The sequence below is a fragment of the Rhinopithecus bieti genome, unplaced genomic scaffold (assembly GCF_001698545.2).
Source record: "Rhinopithecus bieti isolate Rb0 unplaced genomic scaffold, ASM169854v2 scaffold_51154, whole genome shotgun sequence".
Classification (NCBI taxonomy): domain Eukaryota; kingdom Metazoa; phylum Chordata; class Mammalia; order Primates; family Cercopithecidae; genus Rhinopithecus; species Rhinopithecus bieti.
Genome location: NW_016820246.1, coordinates 1 through 10,851, shown reverse-complemented (window position 1 = coordinate 10,851; position 10,851 = coordinate 1). Strand labels below are relative to the sequence as shown.

At 40.4% G+C, this 10,851-nt stretch overlaps 1 protein-coding gene and 1 pseudogene across 1 annotated transcript in view; one reads left to right on the top strand and one right to left on the bottom strand.

Moving 5' to 3' along the window:
* The window catches only part of EIF2AK2 (eukaryotic translation initiation factor 2 alpha kinase 2), a 48,013-nt gene extending 44,016 nt beyond the window's left edge, over window positions 1-3,997 (bottom strand). The window contains exons 1-3 of the mRNA XM_017859692.1: window positions 3,587-3,997; window positions 2,407-2,538; window positions 1,941-2,061 (exon numbers count right to left, since the gene is read on the bottom strand). Of these exons, the coding sequence (XP_017715181.1) occupies window positions 1,941-2,061; window positions 2,407-2,525 (240 nt within the window). The 5' untranslated portion in view covers window positions 2,526-2,538; window positions 3,587-3,997. The remainder of the gene's footprint in view (window positions 1-1,940; window positions 2,062-2,406; window positions 2,539-3,586) is intronic.
* LOC108520353 (ARL14 effector protein pseudogene) lies at window positions 3,257-4,041 on the top strand (annotated as a pseudogene).
* The last annotated feature ends 6,810 nt before the right edge of the window (window positions 4,042-10,851 follow it).

Here is a 10,851-nt window from a genome sequence, read left to right as displayed (position 1 = left end):
ATTTTTTCTTTTTTTTTGAGACAGGGTCTCATTCTGTCACCCAGGCTGGAGTACAGTGGCATAATCATGGCTCCTCGACATCCCAAGCATGAAACACTGTGCCCAATCATGTTTTAATTTTTTAACAACAAAGTTTAAAAGTTAAAAAAAAAGAAGTTTAAAATTCTAAAAATAGAAAAAAGCTTATGGAATAAAGACATAACGAAACAAAATATTTTTGTACAGCCATACTATGTGTTTTTGTTTTTGTTTTTGTTTTGTTTTGTTTTTTTGAGATGGAGTCTTGCCCTGTTGCCCAGGCTGGAATGTGGTGGCATGATCTCAGCTCACTGCAACCTCCGCCTCCTGAGTTCAAGCAATTCTCCTGCTTCAGCCTCCCAAGTAGCTGGGATTACAGGCGACCCCCACCACACCCGGCTAATTTTGTATTTTAGTAGAGACAGGGTTTCACCATGTTGACCAGACTGGTCTCAAACTCCTGACCTCAGGTGATCCACCTGCCTCGGCCTCCCGAAGTGCTGGGATTACAGGCATGAGCCACTGCGCCTGGCTGCGGTTGTGTTTTAAGCTAAGTATTATTAGGAAAGAGTCAAAATGTTAAAAATAAGAAGTTTATAAAGTAAAAGAGTTACCGTAGGTTAATTTATTATTGAAGAAAAAAATTTTTAATAAAATGAATGTAGCTTATGTATACAGTGTTTATAAAGTCTATAGTGGTACACAATAATGCCCTAGGCCTTCACATTCACTCACCACCCACTCACTGACTCACTCTGAGAAACTTCCAGTCCTGCAAGCTCTATTTATGCATGGTATGTGCCCTATATGGGTGTACTTTTGCTTGTCTTTTTTTTTTTTTTTTTTTTTGAGACAGGGTCCCCAGGCTGGAGTGCAATGGCACGACCTCAGGCTTGCTGCAACCTCTGTTTCCCGGGTTCAAGCAATTCTCCTGCCTCAGCCTCCCAAGTAGCTGGGATTACAGGTGCCTGCCACCACGCCCAGCTAATTTTTTGTATTTTTAGTAGAGATAGGGTTTCACCATGTTGGCCAGGCTGGTTTTCAACTCCTGACCTCAGGTGATCCACCCGCCTCAGCCTCCCAAAGTGCTAGGATGACAGGTGTGAGCCACCGCACCCGGCCTTTTGTCTTTTATACTGTATTTTTACTGTACTTTTTCTATATTTAGATATGTGTAGATTCATGAATACTAAATTGTGTTAGGATTGGCTACAGTTTTCAGTACAATAACATGCCGTACAGGTTTGTAGTCTAGGAGCAATAGGCTATACTACATAGCCTAGGTGTGTAGTGGTTACTCCTTTTAGGATTGTGTAAGTACTTCTGTGATGTTTGCCCAATGAGAAAATTGCCTAAGGATGCATTTCTTACAATGTATTCTCCTTGTTAAGCAATGCATAACTGTATATGGGAAGATGCAAATAGGTTATATGCAAATACTATGCCATTTTATATAAAAGACTTGAGCATCAGTGGATTTTGGCATCCACAGGGAGTCCTGGTACCAATTCCCCGCAGACAGTGAGTGACCGCTGTACATCATTCTCCCTATAATCACTTTCATCTCTTTTTCCTCTTTTACTGCACTTCCTCAATTAGATGGAGGGGACTCATCCCAGAACCTGTCAGCTCATTTCCCACTGAACACTTCTTACCTTTCCATATTTGTTTAATTTTAGAGTATTTAACTGCTGCTGACACTCTGAATAACTATTCTCCAGCTTTGCCCACGGTGTCCTGGGTGTGCGGCTCTCACTCAGGGTTTCATAGAAATGAAGATGGGGGGAATGACTGAAACAAACTCTTGAATGTAAGGTAGCGTGTGAATGGCTTTACTATGTATGGAAGTATTTTCTCACAGAGAGAAATAGAAAATGCATTTGCAAGTTCCCATTTACTAGGAAAAAAAGGCAATCACTCACCTTGCTTTCCTTATTAAGTATCTCAACAGCTAATTTGGCTGCAGCATTTTTTGCTTCCTTCTTTGATCTACCTTCAGCTTCTGGAAATTCTCTTCTATCTGATATAACTCGAAAAGTAAACCTGATTACAAAAACAATATTCATAAAATACTATACAACTCATGCACTATCTAAAAACAAGTGCTCTAGTCACCACTACCTCCTATGACTACCTTTGAGGGTTTGAACGTACATTCAATATAGAATTTAAGCAGTCACGCCAAACAGTAAAACAGCATGTCTTGTTGAAGCATGGAAAGGTTTCTACCCTCTCTTCTCTCTGGAGTCATCTGTGGCTCCAAAGTGGTTACCGCTTTATGCCAAGCGGACTCTCACAAAACAAAAGTGTTGACCTCAAAGTTGTGCCAGAGTTGCCATTCCCCTAGTTTACATTTATAAGATCATATCATTGTTTATAGCAACTTACCTCCTATCATGTGGAGGTCCTGTATTAGGCAGTTCTTGATAGCTAAGTTTTATTCCCTGCTTCTGACGGTATTTATTAAGTTGCTCCATGAAGAAACCTGGTGCAAGATCACCAGCCATTTCTTCCAGTATCCTACAATGGAAGAGACATTTGAATGAGTGATGCTCACAGAACATATTTAACCTGAGTTTCCCAATGCAGTTTAGGAGACAGAGGGGTTGGGGAGACTCTCCTTTATAGGACTCATCTCAGTCCCACATAAATGCAGAGACTTTCTTTCAAAACTGTTCTTTCTTTCTCACTCACTGCACAATAAAGTTAATTTCTCCAAATTTTCTACTTTGAAAACTCAACTTGGCCAGGGGTGGTGGCTCACACCTATAAAATCCCAGCATTTTGGGAGGCCAAGGCAGGCGGATCACCTGAGCTCAGGAGTTCAACACCAGCCTGGGCAACATGGCAAAACCCCGTGTCAATTTCAAAATTGTTTTAAAAAATAAAGGAAAGAAAAAAAAACTCAGCCGGTCAGTGAAAGGGGGTCCTTCTCTTTAACTCTGCCCTGTGCTTCCACTTAGTATCAACTACATGTTTGTCTACCTGCTTAAAAAAGTAAAAAGGCTGCAGGAGTGTAGAATGTTTTATGTTTAGAAGAAAAAAGTTTAGAGTATATGTAATAAGTAAAGTGGAGTGGTAGCACGGGGACAGGCTGGGAAACGGGTAGGCAAGTGTAGCCTGTGTGGATGCGGATCCTGCCGGAAGCCGGGTGGAGGAGAGCTCAAAGTAAGGGTGATCAGCCCGTGACCTAGATTTCTGGACAAAATAAAACAAGGAAAATATGTCAGAATCAAGAATGATGGATCAATGTTCAGTTGGAGTCCAGCTTCGTACTACAAATGAGTGCCATAAAACCTACTATACTCGTCACACAGGTTTTAAGACTTTGCAAGAACTGTCATCAAATAACATGCTTTTACTTCAACTTAGAACTGGAATGACACTTTCTAGGAACAATACAATTTGCTTTAATCACATAAAAATTTATATTGACAGATTTGAGAATTTACAGAAGTCGTGTTGTGACCCATTAACATACACAAAAAACTAGCCCCCCAAAATTTGCATGTAATTGCCTTAGATGATGCCACTTTTCTGAGTGCAAAATTTAAAAGACAGCTTGTACCTGGTTGGAAGCTGTGTCCAAAATGCACGCAGATAATCACAGAAGTGTGGATGTCAATTCTGAAGACCACCAGAGAAGGAAATCTTAGTCAGATGGAAGAATTGTTAAAGCTTTGAGGTCATGACAATTTATAAATCCGGAAGGCAAACTGAATTTGCTCCAGAAACTGGTAAAAGAGAAAAAAGAAGGCTTACAAAAAATGCAACCGCTGGTTCAGACAGACAAGTGATACCAGTGAACACTAAGGTCTACGATAGCCAGGGTCTCCTGATTTTTAGTGGGATGGACCCCTGTGACTGCCTCGATGAAGACTGCTTAGGATGTTTCTACGCTTGTCCTGCCTGCGCTGTCCTGCCTCCAAGTGTGAAGCAGAATGCCGCTGTGACCGCAAGTGGCTGTATGAGCAAACTGAAATTGAAGGAGGAGAAATAATTCATAATAAACATGCTGGATAATCTGTGGTATCAAACTAGGGGGTCTTTAAAGGTCTTTAATTCTAAAATTCTGTTACTCTAAGATACATTTTAAGCTTGACTGTCAAACGACAAAGATTTTAAAACCACCTCAATGTGCACTAATTTTTCATCTTGGGTGCTTTAAGAGTCACTATTTCATATAAATTCAGATAGGTTATTTCTCAGTAGTCAGCGTTAAGCCTGTCTGGACCAGTATAAACAAGTAGGGTGTAGGTAGTCCTTGATTTGCATGGTTCCCATGTGCACAAATTTCAGTGACCTAAATTTAGTTTAAACACCAGTTTCCTTACCATGAAGGAAAGGAAACTGGTGTTGTTTAATCCTAGGTTAAAATTGTAGTTAGCACAGTATAACTCTGAGTAATTACGTGAAGTACAAACTTCTCTGCTAGTTCTTCAGTCTACAAATCACGATGTAAATAACAGATACGCTTCATGATCAGTGACTGGTTGTATTACTTCTTTCAAATTCTTCCAGTGGTTGGTCCCTGTGCATCTGTTATTCAGTTCACTCACAGCAGAGCACGTTGTTACGCTGTCTCTTTGTCCTCCACTTGACATTTTATAGAGGTGAACCATTGAAAGAACTGGCCAACAAAGATGAAAGTCCAGCAAAGCAATGAAAAATGATAACACTGGAAGTGAAATTTGAATCAAACATAAATGGATTTGTAGAAGAAGCCACTGATTACAGGAATGTTGCTCTTGCTGCTGTGCATTCGTAGGAGCTTAGTGAAGGCAAACTTATCAACACAAATAAGAAAAGTGATTGCAATAAAGATAAATATGTCCCAGAGAAAGTGATGGTAAAAAAAAACAAAAAAAAAAAAACAACAAAAAAAAAACTTCACACTAAAGAATATTTACTGTGAATACAGAAATACTTCACAACACTGAAACACAAGCAATAAAAGGGTGGAAGCTGACCCAAACTTAAAAGGAGTATGACAGTTTACTATGAATAGAAAAGATGCTTACTCAGTATCATAAGTTACTTGGCAGAAAAAAAGGCAATCTCTATTCAAACTACTTTTCACAATGAAATAAAACACTTTAATTCACACTGCACTAAATATTTTAAACTTTTTTGCATTTTTTTCTACATTTACAACTGATCTTAAGAGTTTTAATATTTTAGCAGAATTTTAAAGGTCATGGAACAATCATCATTTTCCCCATTGATTATTAAGGTTGCTTTGCACGGCCATTTTTCTGGTCCCACAGTACCATGCAATATGAGGACCGCTTGTAGCTAAGAGCAATGCGTGCTTCAGGGAAAACTGATTTTCATAGAACTGACTAGTTGAGTGCTAAACTATTTTGGAAACGCTCTACATATCTAAGTGCTAAAATATATTTCTCTTCTCCCCAATGATTCTTCAAATAAAAAAGTTTTAATACTAAAAAAAAAATAAGTGTATGAAATCATGAAGGATTTAACTGTATGGACATAGATTTCCCTATGACATCTCAAAAATCTCCCCTCTGAATTTTGCAGAAATCAATTTTAGGACAATTTAACCACTGAGTAAATTAAGACCTCTGTTGATAGGTCTCACTGGACCAAGTCTATAGCAATGATTTAAATTATCGACAAAATTTAGAGGATATAAAATATAAATGTACAAGCCAAAACTATAAAACTCTTCGAAGAAAATACGGGGTAGATCTTCATGACTTTGGATTTGGTGATAAAATGTTAGATATGACAGCAAGAGCACAAGCAACAAAAGAAAACAGAGATAAATTGGGCTTCATCAAAATTAAAAACTTTTTTGTATCAAAGGACACTATGAAGAAAATAAAATGACAATCTATAGAATAGAGTATTTGCAAATCATATCTGATGAGGGTCTAGTAGCCAGATAGATAAAAATTCTTACAGCTCAACACAAAAAGACAAACCACCCAATTAAAAAATAGGCAAAGGGACTTGAACAGACATCTCTCCAAAGAAAATATGTAAATGGCCAATAAGCACATGAAAAGATACTCAACATCATGGGTCATTAAAGAAATGGAATTCAAAACCACAACTAAATACCGTTTCGCACCCACTAGTATGGCAATAATAATAATAATCAGGAAATAATAATAAAAAAAATCAGTGTTGGTGAGGACATGGAGAAACTGGACCCCTCAAACATTGCTGATAGGAATGTAAAACAATACAGTTGCTGGGGTTCCTCTAGAAGGTAAACTTTGAATTATCATAAAACCCAGCAATTCCATTCCTAGGTATTTCAAAGAATTGGAAAACAGGTTTTCAAACAAATACTTAGACAGGAATGTACATAGCAGCACTGTTAACAATAGCCAAAAGGTGGAAACAAACCAAGTGTCCATCAATGGATAAATGGCGAACAAAATGTGAAATATAGCTACGCAGTGGAATATTATTCAGTCACAAAAGAAATGAAGTACTGATACATGCTACAACATGGATAAATCTCAAAAACATTATGCAAAATGAAAAATCCAGACATAAAAGTTCACATATATTGTATGATTCCCATTTATATGAAACTTCCAGAATAGGTAAATCCATAAAGACAGAAATCAGATCCTGTAAAACTGTTCATTCTTCTTGGAAAGCTCTTTTGATCTTCTTTCTTCCAGGGCCACTCTTTCTGTTTTTTGTTTTTGAGACAGGGCCTCACTCTGTTGCCCAGGCTGGAGTGCAGTGGCATGATCTCAGTTCACTGCATCATCTGCCTCCCAGGTTCAAGCAATCTTCCTGCTGCAGCCTCTCAAGTAGCTGGGACTATGGGACTACAGGTGCCCACCACCATGCTAAATTTTGTATTTTTGAGGTTTCCCTGTGTTGGCCAGGCCGGTCTCCAACTCCTGAGCTCCAGTATCCACCGGCCTCAGCCTCCCAAAGTGCTGGGATTACAGGTGTGGGCCACCACGCCTGGCTGGGCCACTCTTTTTAACACACCTTAATCTTTGTAGGCTCTAAATGCTGGCATGGTCCAACAAGCCTCTTCTCTTCACTCTATACTTTCTCCTTAAGGTGATTTCTTTCATGTCCATGATTTCAATGATCATCTATATGCCATTACCTCTAAAATTTACATATTCCTTATGAACCGCTTTGAGTTCCAGATCTCTCTATCCAAATTCTCCACTTGAACGTCCTGAACGAACTTTAAACTCAAAATATCCTGTACTGCATTTATGATCTTCTCCCAAGATGGTTTGAAGTTTCCTTTCACAGGAAATGACTCCACCATCTATCCAAGTCTGAAAGCCATGAATCTGGGAGGCATCCTTGACATTTCCTCTCCCTGCCTTCTAATCTATAACTAAGTCCTATCATCAAAATCTTTCTACTTCTCAAAGATGTCTACACTTACCATCCTAGTTCAAGTCACCACCACCTCATTCCTGGATTGCTGTGAGAATCTCAGAACCAGTCCCGACAGCTACTTCAATTCCTTCTCTACCCTGCAACTATTGTGATTTTTTTTTTAATGTTTTAAAATTGTGATAAAATATACATAACATGAAATGTATTCTTTTTCAATGTATTAATTCCCTGCCTTTAAGTACATTCACAGTGTTGTGTAGCTACCACCACATCCACATCCAGAACTCTTAATCTTTCCAAATAGAAAGTCTGTACCCATTAAACAGTAACTCCCCATTTCCCAGTCCTTTCAGTCTCTGCTAACCTCTTTTGTTTGTTTTTGAGACAGGGTCTCGCTCTGTTGCCCAGGCTGGAGTGCAGTGGTGTGATCACAGCTTACTGCAGCCTTAAACTCCTGGGCTCAAGCGATCCTCCCACCTCAGCCTCCCAAGTAGCTGGGACCATAGGCGTGGGAACCATGCCTGGTTAATTTTTTATATTTTCTAATCTCTTTTCTGTCTCTATAAATTTGCCTGTTCTAGGTACCTCAGATAAGTGGACTCAAACAGTATTTGTCCTTTTGTGTCTGGTTATTTCACTTAGCATAATGTCTTCAAGGTTCATCTATGTTGTAGTATATGTCAGAATTTCTTTCCTTTTCAAGACTGAATAATATTCCGTTGTGTGTATATGCTACATTTTGTTTATCCATTCGTTTATGAATGGACACTGGTTATTTCAACCTTTTGGCCATCATGAATCATGCTGCTGTGAACGTTGGTATAAATATATCTGTTTAAGTCCCTACTTCTGAATATTAGTGGTATATACCTATAAGTGGAATTGAATCACATGGTAATTCTGTTTAACTTTGTGATGAACCATCAAATTGTTTTCCACAGTGGCTACACCCATGTTACATTTCTACCAGCAATGCACAAGGGTTCTAATTTCTCCACATCCTCACCATCACTTGTTATTATCTGTTTTCTTTTTTAATACAGACACATCATGATCTTTTTAAAACATCAATTCAGCGGCCAGGTGCGGTGGCTCATGCCTGTAATCCCAGCACTTTGGGAGGCCAAGGCGGGGGGATCACCTGAGGTCGGGAGTTCAAAACCAGCCTGACCAACATGGAGAAATCCTGTTTCTACTAAAAAATACAAAATTAGCCGGGGCGGTGGCACATGCCTGTAATCCCAGCTACTCGGGAGGCTGAGGCAGGAGAATCGCTTGAACCCAGGAAGGCGGAGGTTGTGTTCAGCCGAGATCACACCATTACACTCCAGCCTGGGCAACAAGAGTGAAACTCCATCTCAAAACACACACACACACACACACACACACACACACACACACACACACACACATCAATTCAATCATGCAGTCTCCACAAGCCACTGAGATTGTTTTTGTCGAGGTTACCAATGGCTTCCCCATCACTAAATCCAGTAGTCAGTTCTCAGTCCTTCTCTACTCGACCTACAACCAGCATTTGATGTGTTGATGTGGTTGCACATCCTCTTCTCCCTCCTCTCCCTGTCTTATCTTGGACTTTTAAGACACCCACTCTCCTGGTTTTCTTCGTTTGAGACAGAGTTTCACTCTTGTTGCCCAGGCTAGAGTGTGATGGTGGCATCTTGGCTCACTGCAACCTCTGCCTCCCAGGTTCAAGCAATTCTCCTGCCTCAGCATTCCAAGTAGCTGGGAATACAGGCATCCACCACCACACCCGGCTAATTTTTTTGTATTTTTAGTAGAGATGGGGTTTCCCCATTGTTGGCCAGGCTGGTCTCGAACTCCTAATCTCAGATGATCCGCCCGCCTTGGCCTCCCAAAATGCTGCGATTACAGGCATGAGCCACAGCACCTGGCCTTGGTTTTCTTATGTTCTCACAAGCTACTCCTTTTCTGTCTCCTTTTCTGGTTCCTCTTCAACTTCCTTTCTTCCATTTATTTTTTTTTAAGCTTTCCTATGGTGCTAACTTCCCCTTTTCTAGATATTCCAGCATCACTGGGCCTGGTCCTTAGACTTGCTCTTTTCTACTTAGACTCACTCCCCTGGTGATCACCTCCGGGTTTGTGGTTTTAAATTCCACAGACACAATGATGGTTCTCAAAAGCATGCCTCCACCATGGACTCTCTCCTGAACTCCTAACTGCCTCCGTCCAACCTGCTCCCTGCTAAAATGCCCTTGACTCTACTCCTTCTGCTCTCTTGGCCTGGTCAATTTCTACTTCCTACAGATTTCAGCTCAAAATCCCAGACACTCCTTCCTAGGCTCTTCCACAGTGCTCATCCCCTTTGTTAAAATCGCCTATTTAATAAGCTCTATTTTCCAAAATAGAGCCTGAATTACTAGAGGTAAGGGACCAGGCTCAATAATGAATGAATGAGTACCAAAATATCTCCAGATACCCCATCCAGGACTTGTCACCTGCTGTCCTCTACATGTATAGTGCAATATCTGCATTCTCTCTGTACCTATCAATCTCCACTCATCAATCAGGATCAAAACAGCCTTCTTTGATGCTGGAGGGTCAGCTAGTATGGGCTTGCCACTCCACCTTGCCCAACCTTCATCACAGCCCTGACTGCTTTTTAAACTAATTAATGAGTTATTTGGGGAGCAGATTCTACATTTTATTCACTCATCTGGAAGAAACCTCCATCATAATCACTAAAAAATTATATTTGTCCATCTTACTAATGCCCAGACATTACTTCGGCTATGCCTCCACTCAATTCCAGCAGACTACAGTCGCCCTGCAGGCTTAGCCCCCTCCAGGGCCAGCACATTGCTTCACATAGATCATTCCTTCAACTAGCATCTGATTAATAAATGAATAAACGGCAGGGGGTGGTGGCTCACATCTGTAATCCCAGCACTTTGGGAGGCCGAGGTGGATGGATCACCTGGCCAACATGGGGAAACCCCGTCTTTACTAAAAATACAAAAATTAGCTGGGCATGGTGGTGCATGCCTGTAATCCCAGCTACTCAGGTGGCTGAGGGAGGAGAATCACTTGAAGCCTGGAGGCAGAATTGCAATGAGCTGAGACTGCACCACTGCACTCCAGCCTGGGCAACAGAGCAAGACTCCATCTAAAATAAATACACAAATAAACAAACAAACTATAGGTCAAGTATTCGGGATCCCCAGGTTCAAATAAGCAAACTGAAAAACAATAGCATAATCTGCCCAAGATTCTAAATTTCTAAGTGACACCAGAGAGCCTGTCTTTTACCTTCCATCTGGCATGGCATTTTTAGTACTAAAGAAAACATGGGGCCATGTAATCCTCATGCCTGTAATCCCAGCACTTTGGGAGGCTGAGGCAGGTGGATCACCTGACATCAGGAGTTCGAGACCAGCCTGGCCAACATGATGAAATATACTAAAAATATAAAATTAGCTTGGTGTGGTAGTGGGT